Source organism: Microtus pennsylvanicus, chromosome 10, assembly GCF_037038515.1.
Source record: "Microtus pennsylvanicus isolate mMicPen1 chromosome 10, mMicPen1.hap1, whole genome shotgun sequence".
NCBI classification, from domain to species: Eukaryota; Metazoa; Chordata; class Mammalia; order Rodentia; family Cricetidae; genus Microtus; species Microtus pennsylvanicus.
In genome coordinates, this window is record NC_134588.1 from 56,301,262 (window position 1) to 56,325,641 (window position 24,380).

General features: G+C 39.6%; 1 protein-coding gene and 1 pseudogene across 2 annotated transcripts; one reads left to right on the plus strand and one right to left on the minus strand.

Annotated features, from left to right (window-relative positions):
* Positions 1-1,668: 1,668 nt before the first annotated feature.
* On the minus strand, positions 1,669-21,489 carry Gorab (golgin, RAB6 interacting). Of its 2 annotated transcripts, none has more exons than XM_075988440.1 (5): positions 21,335-21,489; positions 14,415-14,772; positions 12,232-12,333; positions 9,439-9,579; positions 1,669-3,369 (listed from the first exon to the last, which is right to left on the minus strand). In XM_075988440.1, exons 1-5 carry the CDS (start codon positions 21,393-21,395, stop codon positions 2,937-2,939), a joined length of 1,095 nt encoding a protein of 364 aa, XP_075844555.1. In that variant the 5' UTR covers positions 21,396-21,489; the 3' UTR covers positions 1,669-2,936. The 2 variants fall into 2 exon arrangements, with proteins under 2 accessions (XP_075844555.1, XP_075844557.1); XM_075988442.1 differs by having other exon boundaries at positions 14,411-14,772; positions 21,335-21,477.
* Positions 20,148-20,255, plus strand: LOC142859249 (U6atac minor spliceosomal RNA; annotated as a pseudogene).
* Positions 21,490-24,380: the final 2,891 nt, after the last annotated feature.

Below are 24,380 nucleotides of genomic sequence, written 5' to 3' on the forward strand. Positions count from 1 at the left end.
AATGCCAAAAAATAAAAAAAAAACTAGATAGAATATTTAAAAGCATGAAGATTATTGCCATTATTGATATTGATGCTCATAAATATTCCCTAGCCACTTATTTTGCTTTTCATTATTTAAGATACTTTGCATCAGCTTTTACAGATGCTAATCATACTCCCTTAATTAGACCATAAGCTTAGGGGAAAAGGGCACAGATCATATACCACTTCAACAGCACATCTGTATGAGTAGCTACATGCAGTTGTTTGATCAACTGCAAAGATGACTGACATTGCATTTTGAAGACAGCTGTTTGGGATTAGGATCTTGCAAAAGTAGCCTAACATTAAGGTAAAGGCAGCCTGGGGAGCAGCTCTCTGCTCCATCTCTCTAGGGAACAGTTCAAGTCAGCCCTAGGGTAGATCTATGTTGAGTGGGGTAAAATTACCCTGGACCAGAGTGGCCTCAGGTCGTGTCTAGCAGACTGAGTTCTATCTATCAAGGCCTTTTAAAATGCTGACTTGGTTCCTTAGAAATACAAAACCCCAAACATCATTTCTAAAGGTCACTGGAAATGGCCTGGGTCAGAATAACTTGAGTCAGTGTGTGCCAATGCCACGAAAGAGGAAGTGGCCGAGTAGTTAGATAAACTCCTGGACAGGGCTGCATTGCTAACTCCAAAGAAAGGGTTTTCTAGCCAAGTTTCTACGGTGTAACTCAAATGCCAGTCCAGCAATGAACTCTGCTCTTGGAATTCCAATCAGAGATTTTATCATGACTTGCAAACCAGCTGTGCTCTTCTGAGAACAGATTTACCACCTGCAAGCACCGTAATTCAGCAGAATTATGCAGAGGTGAAAATTCTGAGGAAAAAAGTTATTTTCAACGCAATGAGAACCATTCTTAAAGGAAGTCTGCTTCTCCAGAACCCACAGAAATGGCTCCAGTTTAAAACAAAAAGTAGTCACCAGGAATGGAGTTTTTAAGAACCCTTTATATTCAAGTTTAAAACAAAATTATGCTCCCCAGAGAAGGCAGCTTATAACAATCTGGCAAACACTGCCTCATAACTGTTAGACAAGCAGAATGATGATTAGTAATTTTGGGCTGATTTCCTTCATAGAAATGTACTTGTGAATTTATAGACCAAAGCTGATCAGTGTATTTTAAAGGACGTGTTCCAGGGCTGTCCTGGGAAATCAGTACATATGGTCCTCACATCAGGAACCTCCAGTTCTCACTCACTTGCTCTGGATCCTCTCACACATGGGCTACAGCTGCCTTTGCATAAAACTCATGCAATATAATTTTGTCACTTATATCATCACCTGAGCACTCGGATACCACCCTAGAAAAGCTGGGTGGGACAATGCTTTGTCAAAGTAACAGTTTCAACTGAACTTTTATACCACATATTTGAAAGCATTTCACACACACACACACACACACACACACACACACACACACACACACACACACACAAAATGAAGTTTTAAAGCAAAATTATTAGGAGGTGGATGCAGTGACACTTTTAGGTTGAGATAGGTAGAAAATGTCACAAAAACAGCGGTGCCAGGTGTGGTAGTTAGCACATTTCTTCCATGACTCTCTGTGTTATACACACATCCTATTTAACATATATCAAACGGGTTTGAAACTTTTTTATGTAAATGAAAGACCATACTGTAAATACATCAGACCTGTTTATTCCTTAGAAAAATAAGACTGTATCAGGCAATGAAGTCTTAAATTTGCATGTATGTCATTCATAAATAAAAATAACACTATCTAAATAAATGCTTGTGTTTATAAGTCAGTAATGGAAAATTATCTTGCAACTTAGGTCATAGAAAAATACAAAGCATCCTTATTATCAGAAGATAACACCTTAAAAAACAATTTAAAAACAGGATGTCCCCAGCTTTTCTATAATGTATTATGGATATAACTGTCTTTATGTTCCTTTTTTATGATTGAAAACATTTTTATTGTGTGCAATTTCTGATAAATAGATCATAATTTATGATAACAATGGTATATTATGTGGCAAATCTGAAATACTTATATATACATTCACATATATCACAATGCAGTGGTCAAGTATTAGGGAACAGGCAATCAACAAACTATGAAAGTACTAAGAGAGTGAGTACTTTAACAACTGAAATGCTTTATGACAGTATAATACTCAACACAGAAAATGCCCATGTTACACTTTTCGAGAGGAACACATCACTGGTGGATGATGGAGAGGCAATTTTCAAGATTCTCCATGTTCAGATTCACTTTAGAAACTTTTCATTGTCTAAATTTTACCCGTCAATTCATTGGTTGGATGAGGAAAACAGAATGTCAAAAGTAAAATTACACATACATAATTTGTTTATAGATGTATATTAAGTAACCAAAATTCAGGTGTAAACAAGAAACCATTTACTGGCAAAATAGTGTTGGCTTAAGTTGTCTAGTTCCTAACCTAAGCTCTGATTGCCAAATTGTGTTTCGTCACTATTGCAGTATCCAGAGAAGAAACTTAATCTTTCTCTTCTCCACTCTCTATGGTATTTTGTCTTTTTAATGACTGCATAAATAGATACTGCAGTCTCAATATCTTCTAACAGGTTAAGCTTGGTCAAGTATTGAGAACCCTCTCGCTCTGCTTTTCTGAACACTAGCCACGTAGTTGTTCTACCATTCTGCTCTTTCTGTAGTGCTGAGAATCAAAACCAGGGCTCCAGGCTCACCCAACCTTTGAGCCACTCACTTTGACTCAGTAATAAGGAGTGAAGGAACACCGAGGAAACTGTCACAATCTGTGACTTTGGAATGACCAGACATGATTATCTAACCAACACTAGGCATGGACACAAACACAAAAAGGTTTAAAGAACTTTTTATCAGAGATGGGCTGTAATTTATCGCTAAGATAGGTTAATGGAATAGACACCAGCCCCTCAAGTGGCCACACCAGCTGAAAAGTCCTTAGTTCCTTGACCTGGACAGTCTGGTCTAAGGGGCGGACTACTGGAAAGTTTGCCTGGCTTGTCTGCCTCGGCAGAAGTAGCTTGCTCTTGAGGCTCTTTGTTCTCTGAAGACACAGCCTCCCCAGCAGGCTGACACAGCCTCTCTACAGGAGCCATTTGTTTGCCTGCCTCTGCTTCCTGTTCTCGGAGCAACTGTTCAACCTCCACCTCCAGTTCCAAAGCCTCCTCATCAGCCTGCACGTCCAGCTGCTGCATCAGCTCCTCCAGCTTCTTGGCCTTCCGGAGCTCGTTCTGCTGGATGATGGTGCAGAGGTGTTCAGTGAGCTGTTCTTTTGTCTCGGTTTTGCGCTGTAAATCCAGCTTTGCTGTAATGTATTCAGCTTCAGCCCTATCAAACCGCTTCCTAGAAGGACACATACAAAGACTGGTTTATTCACTTTAATTGGGAAGCTTTCTGAGAGACAGACACAAACTAAAATGGGAAATGAAATGTACAATGAAGCTATGGATACTAATGGTTTAACAATAGTGGACAGCATGTAAGGTCTATTAGGGTAAGATGCTACAACTATCACAACATCCTGATTTGGATTTATGGCCTGTGGTTCTTCAGTATGTCTTTCCAAAGCTGTGCCTGAGTGACAGCAGGTCAAGAGAGTTCCAGAGTGGCAGGTTAGTTCTGGGGTGATGGAGAGAACAGAGAGCCCCAGATTTGTAGCATTTGCCAGGCTATGTGATATAAAAACAGCCACTCTGGATAATTTCAAGATGCCTATGTGACACCACAGAACCTCCTCTCAGGAGCTGGCAAAAGCTAGCTAGAGCAACTTGAAGTACACAGTTGGTTAAATTTATGACAGCAAAATAAGAGATGAAGAAAGTAGAAAATTCACACCTCCTAATTAATAGATTAGGAAAGAAAGTATTTTAATGAAGGAGCGAATATAGTAAAAACAAAGCACAGCCAACTAAAGGACATCAAGTGAGGGCAAGAAGTAAACACCAAGAACAGAAACCGCCAGGCCAGTGTCAGTTTAGACAGGGCTTCTCAAAGTCCACTCTGATAGCTTGGGCCATAGAATTCTTTCTTATGAGGAGTTGCTCAGAAGCTTGCAGGATGCTAAAGAGTATTCCTGGTTTATCTATTAGTACCACCACACACTAAATTTTATGCCACCAAAAATATCTCTGAACATTGTCTTTTTGAGACACACAAGTACTCTTAGTTGAAAATCCCCAGGCTTGCCAGGCGGTGGTGGCGCACACCTTTAATCCCAGCACTCGGGAGGCAGAAGCAGGCAGATCTCTGTGAGTTCAAGGCCAGCCTGGACTACAAGAGCTAGTTCCAGGACAGGAACCAAAAGCTACGGAGAAACCCTGTAACAACAGACTATTGTTACATGTAAAAGGTTTTATAGTCTGAGAATATAGCTGAATGGCAGAGTACTTGACTAGCAACATGAGAAGGAAAAGGAAATAGAAGGAAGGAAGGGAGGGAGAGAGAGAGAGGAAAGGAGGGAGGGAAGGAAAGAGGAAGGGAGGGCAGATCTGTGTACATATCTAAACAGTGCAGTATGGATGAGTAGTCCAAGTCTCTTGTGAAGTAAGGTAAATAGAGGGGAGAAGCTACCCCAGAAACTCCCTACCCCTTGCATTAGATTGTTATATACAGTAAGGTTGTCGTAGCTTCACTTTCTACATGTGGTACTTCTCTTTAAAACAGTCAGTTTCTTCCTCTCTGAAAGAAAACAATTAGCCCGATGTGGGATTCCCCTCTGTATGCTGTAACTACAGAAACTACTTTGAACCTATAGCAGGGCAGAACTTAGCTAGGTGGGGAAAACTAAACTGAATGATGGGAGAAAGAAGGGTGGAGTCAGAGAGAAGCTATGGAGCAGCCAGAGATAGACACTGTGAACTTTATCCAATAAGCCACAGCCACGTGGCAATATACAGATTATTAGAAATTGGTTAAATTAATATAAGAGTTAGCCAATAAGAAGCTAGAGCTAATGGGCCAAGTAGTGATTTAATTAATACAGTTTCTGTGTGATTATTTCAGGTCTAAGCTAGCCGAGCGGCTGGGAACCAACAAGCAACCTTCTCCAACATTTGTGAACTAGTTCAATTCAATTACCAATAATATTTGTGAAGGCCCTGTTGACTTAACAGTTTTGATGGCCTACTTAACTTCACTAATTCCTCAGTATGCTATGAATATGTTTTATTACCATTGGTTAATACAGAAGCTGCTTTGGCCTATGACAGGGCAGAATAGAGCTACATGGGAAAACTAAACTGAAAGCTGGGAAAACGAAGGTAGAGTCAGGCAGAAGCCATGTTGTTGCCAAAGGAGAAAGACACTGGAACCCTACTGGTAGGCCACAGCCTTGTGGTGATACACAAATTAATAGAAATGGGTTAATTTAAGATGTAAGAGCTAGCTAGGAATATGCTTATGCTATTGGCCAAACAGTGTTGTAATTAATATAGTTTCTATGTGATTATTCGGGTCTGGATGTCCAGTAAACAGGAACACGGTCTCCATTTATAAAATTCCAATATGAGCTTTAAGTATAACTTAGAGAAAATAAGAAAGAATTACACCTTCTAGTGGAAGATTATCTTGGAAGGACACACAGTGAAAATTATAAAAGGCTTTGAATGTAGAGAACTGAAGGTTCAAACCTGTCCTCTGTTGATCAGTAATGTATACCTTTTAGTCTTTGGATACACAGGTATCTAGCCAGGCTAGCTAAGGGAGAGAAAAAGACTTGTACTGCAGGATACAAGGAACACTGTCACAAGCAAGTCACCAAAATTACAGGCTGTTCTCCATGTTCAAAAGCCACACCCCTTCTATCTGAACGCTCTGTCATAGTCAAAGGCCCAAATGGCTATCAGCTGCCATCAGATTCATCCCATTCAATTTCTCCAAACCCAGAAAGATAGCATGGACAGCCCTCACAAAACTCAGTCTAATTGGAGCTCTTAATGTCATTGGTCGTGAACCACTGTTTTGCCTGTGAAGGAAATGGCCTCAAGTGGATATAAATCTTTGGTCTAACTACATGTACCACCAGGGTCAACATCTTGAGTGAAATACTTGGATTTCTACAGAAGGGGTTAGAGAAGAGGTCATGCAAAGACCAAAAATCAGTACAGGAACTCTGGCAGTTACTGCAACTCAGTCTTGGGTCTATCTGCAAAACAATGTCATTAACAGTCACACAGACTTGTGGCTTGAGAGTCAGCAATGCAAACAGTCCAAAAATTCTTCCAAGTGCCTAATAAACAACTTCCCCTGCAGAGGATTTAAATAAAAACCATCATTGCCATTTAATGACACATATCTAAAACTACAGTTACAGGAAAGCTAGGTTCCTAGTATTTATAATTCTAAAATTGCTATTTACACTGTGCTCATTTATTGTATTCTTATTTTACTGTCACCTAATAAACATAAGAATGAACATGTTGTTTTTCAGTATCTTCCCATGTTAAAAAAATTATGTTAAAAAACTTTTACTGGGTATCTAGGTCCTTTATTTCTACACTAGGTAACATATCCTGCTTATGAATGTTCTAACATTAAGTCAAGAGCTCTGACATCATAGACATAAGAATACTTCAGCCTTTCCCCAGTACTCTCTTCTCTCTGGATCTATCCCTGTCTGCACTCTCCAGCTCTGCTCTCTTAGTCAGTAGAGATTTACAGACTGGTTTCATGACCACTGAATTGAAATGAACATTTGCAGTCAGGTCCCAAGGTTTCTACTGATCTGAGTGCATCCCAGGAAAAATCACTTAAGATGCTGTATTTTGTTTATTTGTTTAAAGCCTTTCTGGCCTAAAACATACATATATATTCTCCTACAAAATGACTGATGTTTGAAATATTAGTTTCACTAACTACATGATTAGCCTAGGGGTCTTGTCACTCATTCTAAATCTGGCTAGGAAGGGTACTCTGGAAGAGAGTAAGATCATGATATATAAGCCAGTAAGACATACTGAACTGGAAATGTAATTAGAGAATTGTTTTGTTGTTTTAGGAGGACACTGAATGATTTAAGGTTATTTAAAGGTTTTAAAAACTGTCTCTTTGTCTTAGTATCTTTGACAGTCTTTAAACAAACAAACAAAAAACCCTTAATGTTTAACCCTTTCTACACCAAACTGTAGCCACAAGTCCATGAAAGGTATAACCATCTGAAGTCAGAAAGAGGAAGAAATTGAACCATAGGGTCTCTTAAAAATTGTGCCCCTGCTAACACCTTTATTTTGGGTTTTTAGTCTCCAGAAAAGATGAGAACTCTCTGGTGCTTTAAAGCATACAGTTTATGGTACTTTGCTAGGACAGCCCTAGGAACCTGAAACAGTGCAGAGTCTCATCCAGAGTCTAAGCAGTGAAGCTGATTGGCCATGTGAACAACCAGTGTGCAGAGTGGTCCATTCAGATGAATTTCTTCAATCTCATGAACCAGTGAGTGAAAATGTATTTCTAAGGATAAAAAGGAGATGCAATTTCCACGTACAATTAATCATTTCCATATCTATAACTGCTCAATAACCATAAGTATAAATTCAGAAAATTCTGTATTAATCTTATGAATGAACAAGACACAATCTTAATTCCAGTTAGGACTGTCTATGGCTTCTCTATTACCTTCAGCTAACAGCCTTTGAAAAGGAGATTCACACATCAGCATCCTTTCACACGGTTCTATTGGTAACAGCACCATGAAAGTGCTATCTTTAGCTTATTAAACATATGAAATAAAAATAGGATATGAAACTTTTACTGTGTAAGAATTCTCTGTGCAAGTTTCAGTAAAAAATAGTAACCTACTTTATCTATGGTTTCCAAAAGCTAAAACTGACATTTCCTATTTAATAGCCAATGTGAAAAGGATGTCTTTCGTAGCCTATTCAGGACAGAAGTAAAACACACACCAAGCTGATTATATTTATGTATTTAGGAATAGGCACACAAACACACACATACACACACACGTATATATCTAATAACAATTGAAAAGCAGAGGTCATGAATTTGAAAAATAGAAAGGAGAGATATATTGGAGGGTTTGAAGAAAGGGAAGGAAAAATGATGTAATTATATTATAATCTCAAAAAACCCAAAAGAAATAATTCAATAAAAAACCCACAATTAAGACTTTTTCTGCTGTACCCAGGACTATGAGGTACTACGGACTATCAGGATGAGGGGCTGCAAAGGTGGCCAGCTTAGTCACAGAGAATAAGGTGTGCTGACAGTTTATGTGTAACGAAATCCTCGTGACCTAACAGTAACAGAAATTGGAAACTTCTGGTTATCAGCTACTGATGGCATTGATTTAGGATGTCCACTAATAAGGGCAACCCATTCATAGCAAACGAGCAAACAACAATTACCCAAATCACAAGGACAACCACAGGCCTCTTTTAAACACTAAACAGTGAATTAAAACTATCACCAAGCATTTCCGCTTTATTAAATTGTTATATAAACATTCTGATGTTGTGGTTTACCCGAGACTAATGAAGTATTCTGATTGATTTCTAGTGTTACAGAGAAAGATGCAAAGCTGAGTCATTAGCACAGCATTCCCTTGTGAAGAAAAACACAAATGTGGATGATTAAAGCAACGTTGAAGGGACTGAGAACCCTGAAATTGGGCATATTTTTTGCCCTTTTATCTGCTTGCAAAGCCCATGTAATTCTTTACATGTGTCTATTCACTTTAAAAATATTCCACAATGATTCCTTCTTTTATAAAAATGCTAACAGTTGAAACCAAGGAAGCACATGATAACGGACCATTTTGTACAAAGTATAACCAAACAAGGAAAAACAAACTTCACAATACTTAGAGGATATTTAAGAAAATATATCCATAAGTATTTTTTTCTTTCTACTCATAGACAGAGTCCTTCTTTGTACACCAGGTTGGCCTTGAACTTGCGGTGGTCCTCCTACTTCAGTCTCTTGAGTGCTGGAAATATAACCATGTACCACCACCACTCCTAGCTTATATTCTAAAGTATTTTCAAAATCAACTAGCTTTCTTACTTTGATATCAGAGTGAGAATTTGGCCCAAATTCTATAAAGGCAGTATCAAAAAGCCCAAATTTTAATAGAAGGAACACAAACTTGCTGTTAGAATAATATAGTTCTGCAGCGAGCTAATCAGGCATATAATTTGATAGAACTTGAAATATTCAGTATCTCAAACGTTAAATAGGTAAAGGTTAATCAGGAAACACTAAAATGCAAATGAGCAATTCAGGAAATGCTGTAAGAGGAATTTTAACAAGGTAAAGCCATAGGACAGGCAACCACTTGAATTAGCATGTTACCCATGGCACTCTCATGAGACTTTACTGGAGACAGACATAAACCCACTGGCACAGTGAGTAAGGGACACGGCTCACGCCAGACTCTTCAGACCTCACCATCCTACCCACCGTGCATAGGAATACTCTAGGCTGGCCTGGTCAATTCTGTTCCTGAGGATTCCAATGTCAGCCGACACCATGTCATCTAAGGCCTGTAACTCCTTCTGGATCCTCTTCAGTTTCATCGTCTCTGCTTGGGTCCTTTTAGATCTGGAAAACCAGGAATGTGAGTTGGAAGAGAACACTTTAAGACCACATTTCCATACATGATATAAATGGAAAAGGACGGTAACTGTGTATATAATTATAGTTCATGACATTCTTTTAAGAACATAGAAAAAATCAGAATTGACAAAAAAAATCAATGCTCTTTTCTCGTTTTTCTAAACTTTCTATTAGTACACAACAATTTCATGAACAAAGCAAAAATTAAGGTTTTTATAAAAGCTCCTGATAAAGCCGGGTGGTGGTGGCGCACACCTTTAATCCCAGCTCTTGGGAGGCAGAGGCAGGAGGATCTCTGTGAGTCCAAGACCAGCCTGGTCTACAAGAGATAGTTCCAGAACAGCTAGGGCTACACAGAGAAACTCAGTCTTGAAACCCGCCCCCAAAAGAAGAAAAAAGGGAGAAAATAGTTACTGATAAGCAGTTCCTTTGTGGACTTACATGAGAGAACATGATGGGAAGTACCCAACACAGCTTTCCAAACCCGGACTCCAACCTCCTTCCCGAGTCCACTTTTAGCTCCCATTCTCACTTGACAGAAAGATCCAACCTCACTAATGACACTTCCTTGTCTGAAAACATGTATCTTTTCAACTTCTTCAGTCTCATCTTGTTTCCTAGGAAAACTGTATATAGGCCCTTACATTTATCCGTGGGATTCAGACTCCTCTCCGTTGAAAAGCACACCCTACTTGATCATTCATCTGCCTCTTACTGCACCCAAGTATACATATACTTCAGACACAGGGTAACAAACACAAAAGTGAACCTTTAACCATTAACTCATCCATTCAGAATTTCACACCCATTTCCTAGGGAGCAGAACCTGCCCCCAAGTGACACCACCACAGGGCAGCTTCCGTCCCTGACTTTAACTGTTTGAGGCATTCACCTTCCCTTTCTGTGCACATCAGTAAGCAGCAGTCTGACTTTAAGAGCTTCATTATCATTTATTAACAACAGACCCATGCTGCGTTTCCCTGCATTTCTGTCTGCATCTATGTTACTCTGTCTTAAATCAACAGCAGGGGCACGGAAACGATGCATTCTTTTTAAGACAGGGGACAACATGGCCCAGGCCGGCTCTGCACTCACAATTCTCCTGCCTCTACCTCCCAAGTGCCAGGATTGTAGGTCTGCAGCACTACAGCAAGCTGAACACACCTAAATTCTTTTGTAAAATGTCCAATAAACAGTCTCTACTCTTAGTAAAGGCTAAGGAAATCCCTTTTTAAAGCATAATCAATCACTTGTAGAAAAAAGATGGTATTATTCTTTTATAGTTTGTTTTTTTCTTGAAATATAACCCAACCTGTGAGTTGTATCTTTATATATTATACTTCATGAGAAGTTGTTGTAAAAGGGGAAAAAAAATCTTTTTCAAATGCTTCTCTCTCTGAATTATTCTTATATCTACCTATCTTCCTTTCATCTCTTATGCCCTTCCATCAATTCAAACCTCAATAACAGTTTATACAGTCTTACTACACAGCTGTGCAGCCTAGGCTGACCTTGAACTTAGGCCAATCTTCCGGCTTCAGTCTTGGGAGTGCTGGGTCAGTAGGTACATTCCACCATTCCTATTTTGTAACACAAGACCTGCTCTATGCACTACGGTATGGTTCCTAACACACACACACACACACACACACACACACACACACACACACACACACACAAATGCTCTCTTTATTGTGTTCCAGGACAGCTTATATAGAATCTCCTTCCATGTCCTCTTAGCTGCAAGCCCACCAGAAACCACTCCCCTGCCATCAGGAACTCCTGAGGGTCTCGTGCTCAGAGCAGCTGCAAAACAAGTTATTTGCTCAGAGTAGCTGCAAGCATAGGAAAACAAGTTGTTTACTCCGGGAGGCAGGGGGTCACAGAAAATTCAGGGTCTGGGGGTCCACAGTCCCCAACACTATCTGGAGGTCCTAAAAGCAACACATCACTGAATACTTGCTTGCATTCAGTCCAGTCACCACTTTAATGACACAGCTTAAGACCACAGGAGAACTGGAATTACAAACTCAAAGCATAGGAAGAGCAGCAGGGACAGGGAAGAATGGCTCCCACAGGGAATGCTGCAGTTTGGAACCAGTATGATACAGTACATGAGGAGAGACCACTGACACACTTACCATTAAAGCTATGGAGAAAAAAAAATCAAACCTCACACAGGCTACATGATGGCTGCTGTAAGTTAGCAATGAAACAGGAACTTATTTAAGAAACACGCCAGTAAGAAACACAATCAAAGTGTATGACAGTGTTAGTCACTCCTGTACCGCACTTACTCTCTACATGCTAGATGCCAACACTGTTCCACATTCAAATCAGACCTGCATTTGCTGCTCACACACACACATACCCATTTCTGCTGCCCCCGTGACTGTGTGTTAACAGATGGTTAACACTGATGCCAGCCCTTCACTTGCACCTGACATCACAAATACATGATTCATTACTTAAAAAAATCCTCCCTAAAAGGTAAAACCAGAATTTCAATATCATTTAAAGCATAATTTGTCTTATAGAGTTGCAATGCAAGTATTGGTTTATTAAGTAAGGCATGGGAAAATAAACATAAGCTCGAAGAGATGACTGTACGTCACCACCCTCATCCAGAAGCCTCACCTTTCGGCGATGGCTTGAGCCAAAAGGGCTTTCTTACGTTTATTTTTCTCTTCCATTAGTCGCTGTTCTTGTTGGAGGACTTCCCAACGAGACTTTTCTTGCCTGGGGGAGAAGGGGAGGCACAAAAATGAATTTATGAAAAAAGACTGTTACCCAGCCTCACACCTTACCAATCTGTCTCCTACACATAAAATTTAATCAGGCAGATTACATTTATTTTCTTTCAAAAATCCCTTTAAAAGAAATGCATCTGCAGCTCATTATTCTGTTCTAATCGAACAAAGAACACGATCTGAAGTAGAGAGGCGTCTATAAATTGGACCTTTGAAATCTATATATGTGTATAATCTAGGAACCCACAAACTGTAAGCCCAAGGACTGTGACATTCTTTTAGGAGTACAAAGAAATGTGTGCGTGGATAATAACATATGTAAAATGGAAGTCAAAGTAGATTGGTCTGAGGTTGATGTCATGTTTTACCTTTTAGAATTTTCTTTATGAATAAAGTCTGGACTTCCTTAACATCTTAAGATAACAGCCAGTGACTGTTTATTACATTTTTTTTTCATTTGCTCACTTTTCTCCAACTGTTTTTACAATTGGTTTTTAATTGAAACACGATTATATCACTTTCCCCTTCCCTTCATCCAACACCTCCATATCCCCCCCAAGTTGATAGCCTTTATCATCACATACACATATAAGTATGTACAAATATATAGAAATACAACCTGCACAGTCCTTTATCTCCAACTCTTGGAGCATTTTAAATGAGTAGTTGTCTGAGCTAAAGGTAAATGGAATACGCTAATATAGAAGTCAAAGACTGAAAACATGTACTCTATCTTCTAACATGTCTAATTCTGAAAGAGGACACACGAATATTTCCATAGCCATAATGCTGTCAACACAAACAGGGTCACAGCAAAGCTTTCTTCTCCCTACTGGCGTTTATCCAGCCCATCCAACACCTTTACGTAGAGACCTAGCAGCCACTTATAAACCTGCCCTTTTCTTTCTGCTACTACAGCTTCCCTTAGGGCTGGCACCAGCCATTCTCAATCTTTTCCACTCCACAGGTCCCTCTCTCAAACTACAAACAAGCCTCTCTACTTGACTCACTACTCTGAGTAGTATTTTCTCTTGGGACTCTAGTATTAATTCCGCTTCACCAGAAAGTACGCATTCCCGTTATCCTTGCTGTCTATTTCTCCACTGTTCGCTAGCCTTTGCCGGGCTCAGAAAACCAAGATGGCATCATAGAACACTTTAAAATACGGCTCTCTTTTCCTAAGCTCATCATATCAGAATTTTTCCTTTTTAAAATCAATGGCTCCTCAAATTACTGTCTCCCATGGACATCCCAGAGTATCCAAAACCAATGCTATTCCTATGGCATCTCATATAAGTTGTCCATCTCAATCACAAATTCAAAGCCTTCTAGAGCTGTGTTATAAAACAAACCAAAAACCAAGCAAACAAACTTAATTCATGTGATTTTATATATCTCATCAAAATCAATTATAAAACTCTGGTAGGCAAGGTTCTTATGACACAAAATCAACAGAGATGAGGACTATATCTGATATTGGGAAAAACACAAGATACTTTGAAAAAAATCAGAAAAGGAAAAACAAATGGCATCTTTTCTTTCCATTACTAAGAATTCAAATGTTAGCAAATGGAAATCTCTATATGGGTGGAGCGAAACCATGTAGATTTTAATAAAAAGGTATTTCAACTCTATTACTTACTGGCTGTGTATGTTAGCTTTAAGAAGATAAGTGTGTGTGTGTGTGCGTGTGCGTTTCTGTGTAAATTTGAGAGAGGGTCTTGCTATACTGCTCAGCTTAGCCTGGAACTCACTGTGTGGATCACTCTGGCATCAAGACTTGAGAGCTCCTTCCCTCGCACAAGTGCTATGCCACATGTCTAGTGTTCAGAAAAGAACATCTTCTCTAAGTTCTAGGTAACTCCTCCGTCAGGTAAAAATAATAAGCATGTATTATAATAATGTTGTAAAAAGTAAATGACAAGACAAAATATTTAGCTCATAATAGGTTTAGGTGGTTGATGCTTTTCAATAGTTTACTGATTTCATTTGTAGGCAGAAAAAAAATCAACAAACTATATTTCTTTCCAGTCCCTGGGGAAAAGATGAAAGTCTCACAGACTTACTAACAATTCCATTTTCTTTTTCTCCACTTTGCAATCTGGCTTTGGAGTTAGAACCTCAGCATTTCTGTGACCATCGTGGGAATTCTGGAGTCCGGGTTCCTGTGGCTGACCTTCAACACTCTGTGGCTTCCCATTGCCAGTAGAAGAAGGGGAGAGTGAGAGAGGACTAGGGACAGCCGGGGAAGGACGTGGTTTTTGATGGTTAACTCTCTGTTTGGGTGGAGAGAGCAACTGCTCTGGAGGTAATGAGGCTGATCCATCTTGAAGACCAAGTTTTTGGCTTTGCTCTAGAAGGGCTTTTTCTCGCTGAAGCTGCTGTCTAGTTTTTTTCACAGGGAGACGGCGCTGAGGCTCAAAGAGATCTAGGTAAGAGAAACAAAAGAAGAGTCCTTACAAGAACAGCAAATAATGATAATTTCTCTAAAAACAAGGTAGTCGCACTAAATCTTGTAATTCTAGAGGTCCCATTCTCTATTTTGAAAGCCCAGGAAAAACCAATCATTTTTGGGGGGGTTCAACAGTTCTTGTTTCATACTATTAATATTTAACAAAATCAGCTTCTCTTTCAATTCATCTTTATAGGAAATCTATTTCATTGAACCAGGTCTAAGGAACACACGGCAAAGTTTTCATTTCAACTTGAGGACTATAGAAGAACTGACTAATTCTGGTGAAACTGGGTAGCCAATTGAATTTTCTGAAATACTGTTAGTGTTGGTATGATTCATGATTCTCCCTGTTGTGCAGAAACAACTAATGGCTGGTTCACAAATGAGATGCCCTTCCCTTAGATTTACATATTAGAACAATTCTACTTAGTTCTACAACTGTTTTAGCTTGTGAATCAAAGGCATATTCACCAAAGACCAGATAAGTTCCAATTAATGCATTTAAACTAATTTTACCAGCATCCTAATTTAAAAGCATCAGAGGAAGATAAAACAATTACAGGGATTTTGTTTAAAGCACAAATGAAATAACAAAGCTCCTTTTGGGAGAAATATTGGTACCAAGATTAAATTCTTAGGGCAGATAACTGGAATTTCACTCTCATATTACATTTAATATGATCTACAAAATTGCACTGTGTAAAATTATTATTCTTTACAAATGAGTAACTCAAACAGGACTTTTAAGGCTGGGCATGTCACACAGTGGTAGAGCATTTGCCTAGAATTTACAAGGCCTTGTAATCACCAGCACAGCAAGAAAACAAAAACCAAACAAAAGACTTGTCAAATACGATATTTAAATTCTACACACTGACCTCTGAAGTACAAGTTTATTAATTTAAATTTTCAAAGTAGAGCTGTAAACTTTGAAGTCATTAGCTTGGCTTCAGTCTAGCTCCCTGCTATACCAGTTATAACTGTCCATTATTAACCCATGGAGGCAATGCAAGGAGATATGCATGGAAACTATCTTTTAAGAAGACAGAGGTAATATCAAAATTGTGGATTGTGTTGGTTAATGTGAATCATCAACTTGATGAGATTCAGAATCACCTGGAAGATGATCTATGGGCACGAATGTGGAGTATTACTCTGAGTAGATTAATTGAGATGGAAAGACCCATCCATTGTGACTGTCACCATACCCTGATGGGATGATCTCCTCGAGTGTCTAAAAAGGAAAAGTGAGTTGAACATAGGCATTCATGTTCTCTGCTTTCGGAGGAGGCAGAGGCAACATAACCAGTTCCCACAAATGCCTGAATCCGGGACTTCTCCACCACAATGGCCAGTACTCTCCAACTGAGAGTCAACAGAATCCCTTTCCTTTAAGTTGATTTTGGTAGTGTGTTTTTATCATAGCCACAAGAAAAATAACTAACACATGGACTTTCTCAGAAACACAAAGTACCCTCCTCTATTTTGCAATATGAGTTTATTGGTTACTGTTCATATTTACATTTTCAGAAAATATCACTGAGGCTGTTTTGTGAAAACATTAACTGAATAATTAAGTTTCTTTGTAATTCAGCTATGTCTTTTTTACTTTATATTTTTACAAAGCATAGACATAAGGCTTAGAAAGAATCATTTTCCACTAGCAATAAATAAACAAATCAGGGCATGTAAAAATAGAACACATTGTTTAAGTACTATGCACTGGAAACTATAAATATCAAAACTAGGGCCATCCAAGGAGCATAAATCTAGTGCAAAGGAGGACTGGCCGCAGTCACTTCTAGTCAGCTGCTGTCATTAAAGCAATTTAGGTCAATACAGCCAGACACTTTGATTCCCACAATTAAAAACAGGTACTTAAAAATTATTTCTATTTGTATTTTTTATGTGGTCCTGGATTGAACCCAGAACTAGCACATGTCGGACAAGTGCTCACTCACTTAGCTCTGGCCCCAGCTCCTAATATCAGTTTTATACAAACTGCATGGGGTTTCAAGTGTAGGGAACTCTATCAACCATAAAAACCTAGATTATGCTATAATGGAAAGAAACTTTTAGTCTTCAGCAGCACGTTCCAGCTAAAGGCCAGGCTGAGGATGCAGCTCAGAGGGGAAGCAACAATATGAGGCTCTGGGTTCGATCCTCAGAACCATAAAGCAAAACAAAAATCAAAAAACAAAGGCCAACAATCACATGCAAATTTTGTAAAGAGTTCTGATGAATATCATTACTAATATTTTAAAAACTGGATAGTCAAGAACAGAAAGGGAAAAAATCCTGAGAAGTCAAACAATGTTTTTAAAGATTTTATGTATATGAGGTTTTTGCTTGCACGTAAGTATAGCATGTACATGCAGTGGCCTCAGAAGCCAGAAGGGGCCGTCAGATCTCAAGAAACTTTAGTTATTTAAGGTTGTGAGCTGCCAAATGGGTGCTGTGAACTGAACCTGGGTCCTCTGGAAGATCAGTGAGAGTTCTTTAACTGATGAGTTTTCTCTTCGCCCCTAATAACTTTCCACGTGTGTAATTTAGCCAACAGGCTGCTTGTGAGCTCCACTCTCTGTCTACTCCTTAGACCCCACTCCCTGACCCGTCTTCACTACCCTCTGAATCATGTGTTGTTGAGCATAAGGAAATAAGTCTACAAATATTTCTTTTTTTTTTTTTGGTTTTTCAAGGCAGGGTTTCTCTGTGGCTTTGGAGCCTGTCCTGGAACTAGCTCTGTAGACCAAGCTGGTCTCGAACTCACAGAGATCCACCTGCCTCTGCCTCCCGAGTGCTGGGATTAAAGGCGTGCGCCACCATCGCCCGGCCAAATATTTCTAAAATGTATTAATTTTACAAAAAGTGTACTGTCAGGTTTTTTCTCTATTTAGCATCACACTGACAATATTCATCCCCACTACTGGCCCCATCACTGCCATTCTCTTCAAATGCTGAGTCATCCAGAGGGACAAACCGGAGTTTACTCATCTCTTCCCAAGGACACTTAGGTTGGTTACTTCTGTGAACTGGGCTGTTACAACTTCCTTATGTGCTCAATTTGCCTTGGGTATTATTCCCAAAGTACCAGGTGTTAAAATGTAACATTAGATGTTAGACTGTTTTCCAAAATGCATTTCTCCCAGCAGTATGTACAATTCCACTTTAATACATGTACTGTTTGGTCTAATGTTTGACTTGCAGTCACCAAGAGAGCCCTAAGATGGTATCTCACTGTTTTTGACTTTTAAGTTCTGCTTGTGGTTGATGGTTAGTATCTATTCATATTCCTTTACTTTGAAATATCTATTATTTCTTTTAGCTTGTATTATTCACACATTACTAGCAAAGAATTGATAACACAATTAAAGAGAGAATATTTTAATACCAGAAATGGTCAACATCCAGGGAAGAAAATCTAACAATACAAAACATTAAAAATTTATATGGGGCAAAAAATTCTAAGATTTGTTACAAGGTATTACAGACGGTCTAAATAAGTGGAAGCCATACACCCTTACTGGTAGTGTTAATTACATGATAATATCAAACAGCTCCAGATTCACTGCAATTCTAACCAAATTCCTATCCACTGAAATTAGGTAAAATTGTTCTAAAAAGTGTTTGTAGATAAGTATAAATGCTTAGACTAGGAAGGAAATTAGTAAAAAGGGACCAGAGTGAATACTGATGTCAAGACTAACGGCAGTGAGCGAGATGGCTGAGCAGATATAGACACTTGTCACAAAGCCTCAAGACCCGAGTTCTGATCCCTATGACCCACGTGATAGAAGGCGTGAACTGACTCTTACAAGACATCCTCTGACTACCATGCCCATGCTAGAGCCAAGTCAAAAGGGCTCATACACATACATACAATAAATAAATCATAAGGAATAATAAAGGACACCCAGAAATAAATATCTTAAAACTGGCAGAGCAGGTTGCATTGCATTCTTCCATTTTTTTAGATATTAAATCACCTCAGATCATGTGTATATACAAATATACATGTATATATGTATGTGTATATGTATGCCATACATTTTTCCAATCTGTATGATTGAAAGTAATTTATGTTAAGACATCAATGACTGCAGTTGACTACCACCCCTCCATTTCAGACACATATAAATGTTTCCAGCCCCTAAAATTATGACTTATTTTTACTAAAGTTATTTTCTAGTGAAAGCATTTAATTACCAATGTTCAATTTCCAATCTTCTTTTCTTCCTGTCACATATAACTCCATGTGGCAGCATCAAAAGTCAGTGTGGAATGACTGTATCTGCCTCACCTGGCAACCCATGTTACACATGCCACTACACCGAAAAATAAACCTTCATTATTTTAAAGAATTAGCTATGTCAAAGTTTTTTCTTGCTTCAATTTAAACTGTCTTAGCCTGATTTCTTAATTATCAATACCTCTGTATGTTTATCTCTCTCTCCCTGTTCACATCCCCTTGCCCCTCTACCAATCATAATTCTGTGTTTCATTCCTTTGATATTCTTCAGATATAACAATATCTGTATTAAAATACACCTGCTTCACATAATTTGTTCATATATAAACTCTATCAGACCTACTCGCTCCTTTTGCACATATTTATGTAATTTATAAATTACTGAAAGTAGCTAGTGATTAAAAGAATCTCACTAACTAGCACAAGTTATTTATCCTCTCGCCTGTAAATAGACAATTGGTTTGTTTTTAACTTTTGGATATTATAAACAAGATGGCTAAGAACATTCTTGACTACATGTGCACTCAAGTGTTTCAGAAACACCCTGTCCTGATTTTTGTCAGCAACCAATCCCATCTTCCCAGATTATTAACTTCATTCTTCACAGCTGCGATGAAGATTCAATTTTTGCAGCTTTAAAACTGGGAAACCCAAGACTTGGGGTTTTTAATGCCAGTCACTTTGGTTCACATTAGCTACACATAGACGCACAGATGTTTCCTTGGTTCTCATGGCAGTCATAGGTAAGTGATTTTATATCCACAGTCTAAATTACACCACCAAATGACAGGTCTTGATGCTCAGGTCCTTATCACTGTCCAATCAAATCCAAAATGCAGAAATACTTTAAGATACATTTTTAGATAACAATCATATTAGAGTCCTTCATTAAACCTTTGCCCTGGCCAGCTAACTTCTGCCAACATTAACCTCCATGAAATAGCTCCAGGGTGCACCAAATCCTCAGTGTGAGGTTGCTCTATGGCTACCACTTGTGCAATATCTATTACCATACTATTTTATGGTCTGGCTCATTAATCTACAAGCTTTCTGAAGGCAAAGACGCCCTGCTCATCTTTACATCTCTAAAGTAGAGGCTGCATTGCACGACAAGTTAGCATCCCCCTTGACAAGGATGGAAAGGGCCCTTGGGCCAGACAACACACCTAATTCAGATGCTGATGCCCACAACTTGAAAGTCAGATAAGAAACAAGGTGAATGGAGAACGAAGTCACGTAACAAAAGAATCTAAAGGCATCCATCTGAACAGCACCAGCGGGTCACACCTGATAGTATAATCTTATGGTAGAGTTTTTAGAAGCCCCTTCCCTGGGCCGGCGCAATGTCCCCAATGTATATAAAGTACACCGAGCCCTTGTTAGCAGTTTACTTCCTTTTGCACCTGTCAGCCCTGGATAAGTCTCACATCTTGGCGAAAAATTACAAAGTACCTGAGCTACATCCACACTTCTCACCAACTACAGACATAGAAGGATTTCTTTAATTTTATCCCTAACTAAACAAAACATTTTTTTTAAACGTTGCCACGAGTGACAGAAAGTTCTCCCAGAAGTGCTGGGCACTACCAGGATCACCACAAACATCTGTGTGAAATTTCAATCTCAGGTCAAGAGCGTTTCATATCGTTTCCTGCCAACCATCGGAAAAACTAATTCATCAGAAGCAACCTACAGAGCAATTCAGTGATATATATTTTGTACTCCAAGTACGTGTGTACTGTGCACGTGCAGACAAGCACACACGCGCGCTGCAAATCGAGCCCCTCAAAAATCCTTTCGGTTTGTTGACTCTCCAAAACTGGAAAGAACTACAAAATCACCTGATAACCAGAAGTGGACGCAATGACGATAAAAATCATTTCTTTTGCACGTATTCACTCTCACGATCCCCTCCTGCTTTTCTAAATTCACCCCAGTTATGATGCTCTAGGCAATCCTCCCCTCCACTCACCCTGACCCCAAGTCAGCTTACAATCCTCTCTGGAGGAGCCTTTCGGGTGGTAGCTTCGCTTTCTCTCCCTAGTCTCGTTCCTTTCTACTGAAAAAGTCACTGTAGAACGGATCCTAAGAGAGAAACCCTCCGGGTCTGCCTCTCTGGCCCCGGCTGCGAAGACACCCACCTGAAGATCCCCATCATCCCTGGGGCGCCCCACCAGCCCTGCCCGCCCACTTGCAGCTCCAGGCCCCACGCCCCCTCACCCACCCGCGAGGCCTCCAGTCCTCGACGGCCGCAAGACTCCGCACCCGCGCGCACATCCACGTTACCTTTATTCTGCTTTAGCCTCCTCAGCTCTTCCTCCGAGAAGCCCGCCCAATCCTGAGCCATCCCCCCGGCCCTAGAGACCCCAGGAGCGCCCCAACCTCAGCTTGCCCACTGCCAACACAGCTCCCCGGGCACATCCGGGTTCCTTCCGCGGCACGGCCACCAGCCAATCAGCGCGCCACGCTGGGGCGCGAGGCCCCCTCGGACTTCAGGTGAGGGCGACCCGTGGGGCTGCCCCGAGCGATGCCTGAAGAGCCGGCTCCGGGGACCGCGCCGCCCGAGCCTGAGCCTCGCTTCGCAAGTCTCTGTTGCGGGCTTTTGTTCTTCTAGCTCCATCACTTGGAGAGAAATGGGGGCGATGGGAATGTGAGGAAGGGCGGAGAACGTCAGGCAGGGAGGCAGTGGCAGAGGAGGCCGGAAGGAGGCGGGTCCTGTGTGGCCAGCTGGGCAGAGCCTGCAGGCTGGGTTGCCTGGGAGGTGGGCTGGACAGGCGCGGGCCTTGCGTGTAGGTCCTGAGGCTGCCGCATAGCCAATGGCCAGTTCTCTGCCAGACGTAGCAACTTCCAGAGTTAGTTTGCTTCCCACTTTATATGTCTCTTTGTTTTTATGACGAATGAGTCTCAGTATCACAAGAGATTTTGCTGATCTCCAACTCACAAGCCTCATCACACCACTCAAGTCCTAATTGATGAATTTTTGTTTTCCTTAAAGCTAACTTCTTGAACTTATATTTCTTCGTTTTAAGTAGTATTTAGGAGACTAAAAGATGGAATGCTTGTCGAAATATGTGTAGGTCAGGTTTTTTTAAAAAAATAGATCAATTACTCTATTTTAAAATGTTCTTTTCCACTATTTTTGCTAACAAAAAGCAAACCACAATACCTTGGCTACATTTGAAATTTCAGTAAGTAATTTTTGGTGTAAGAGTCAATACTTTTAATCAAGTTGAAATAAAGGAGTATACTGGAAAATAAAGATTGGTACCAAGAATTGAAATGTTAGACATTTTTCTTGTAGTCTTTGAGCTTTAAAACTGAATGGGTTTCCCAAAATTCAAGGATACCAATAAAGATGGGTTTATTATCAATGCATTTACAAGGTAAAATGCCCTACAAAAGGCGTAGTTTTGTTCACATTTTGAAAACAGACTAAATATGTTACAGGAATACATTAACTCCAGAATAGTATGTCGTAATCAGTCACAATCTGGTAATTTATTCAGTTTGTCCTCTGCACACAATAGTCATTTAGTAGTAATCCAGTAACAGTGTTCAGCCAATTGCATGCTCCCTGTTGCATTTTATACATTCATTTTCTTCCTATGAGTTTCAAGATTTATCACTAATCTTAATAGAGTTCTAGTTATGGCATTTTAAAAGATTTGCCTTGCCCCAAAATGCAAATCAAGGCACCAGCAAGATATAATAAAAGCTAATAAAATCCATCTGTATAAAGTTATATTTCCCCATTTGCAGCATTCTAAATCTCTTGTTTGTTCTGTTGGCCCTTGCTCATGAATCCTGTTTTTGTCAAATGGTATAGGATATTTTAGTGAGAGATTAGCTCCAAATGTCCTTGGTCTGTGGGAATTCTTTGGGTTGAGAGATTATCTGTACAGATTAGTTTAGCTGGAAGTCTCAGTCTTGTTAAATCAACTAGATTGGAGGTAATTTCCCCCCATTTGTGTTATAAATCTGGATCCTACCACTATAATACCCCAGGGGTGTTATGGTGTTTCCCCACACATGACACGCCTCCTTATTTTTCAGAAAAGTAGACAGTATTTTTATAATCATCATATAGTCTACTCTTTTCAGGCTCTCAACTAGTTTATTCTCAACTATATGTAGAAACCTCAATTTTGGGTGGCTATGTATTGTAATGTTCTCATTTTGTACTCTTTTAGAATCTGTGATATACATTTTTTGTGTTTAAATAAAAGCTTTATATTTAATTCATCATGTTTATGTTTCATTTATTTTGCCTCCTGCTGTTTCTCAATTACACCAGTTGGTGGTTTGTTTTTTTAAACCAAAAATCTAGAAGCAGATGTGTTTCGCCCCTGTAATTCCAGCACTCAGGAGGCTATGGCATGAGTTTGAAGACCATCTGAGTTACACAGTGAATTACAGACCAGCCTGGCTACAATATGAGAACCACTGTTAAAAATAAATAAACAAATTAATATGTATATTAAATATATAATTGTGTCTCTAGCCTTTTTATAAGATGGGGCTGGCTGACTCAGAAGATCAAAGTATTTGATGTGGAAGTCTGATAACATGTGTTCAATTCCTGGGACTCCACATAAAAGTGAGAGGAAAGAACCAACTCTATAGAGTGGTGCTCTCGCTTCCAGCTACATTCTGTTGTATGGATACCCCACACACATATCCTCCCCCCCCCCACATCCCCCCAACCATGTTAATTTTTAAAACACATCACATAGCTTCCTCCTCCACTTTGAATAAAATCCCAGTTCCTCCATGATCCTGTATAATCGGGCCTCTGCCTGAATCTTTTCTCTAAACTGTCTTTTTCCTTTCTTCACTCTCTGTAAACTGTGGTCAACTTTGATCTCTTTTGGTTTTGGAGATGCACAAAGCTTCTCCCTCAGTTCTCTGCTGGCCTAGCCAGAGGTTTTCCAGTTGCTCTTCCTTAAGCTATGCTCTTTCCCTTGCTTATTGCTTCTTCCTGCTTTGGTTATGGTCCCCAAACCCACATAAGCTGTTTATGACCACGCTATCTAGTGTACCTAGATAGCAGCCTCCTGTTTCCTGTAATTTTTTATGATTTATATAGCACTGAGTATAATTTCTAGGTTATTTGCATTTTATGCTTTTATTTTCGTTACGTTTGATAATAGTTCCACAATATGACCGCTAAATTTCTTCTTTACCCAGAATGAAGCAGACTGACAGATGCTAAGCACTCACTATGCATTGGAAGAACAAATCTTTCTGAGTTAAACATTGACTTAAAACATTTTCACTGTAAGTGCATCTGAGATTCCTTTACAGAATGAATTTCTATGATGCTGAAAAACAT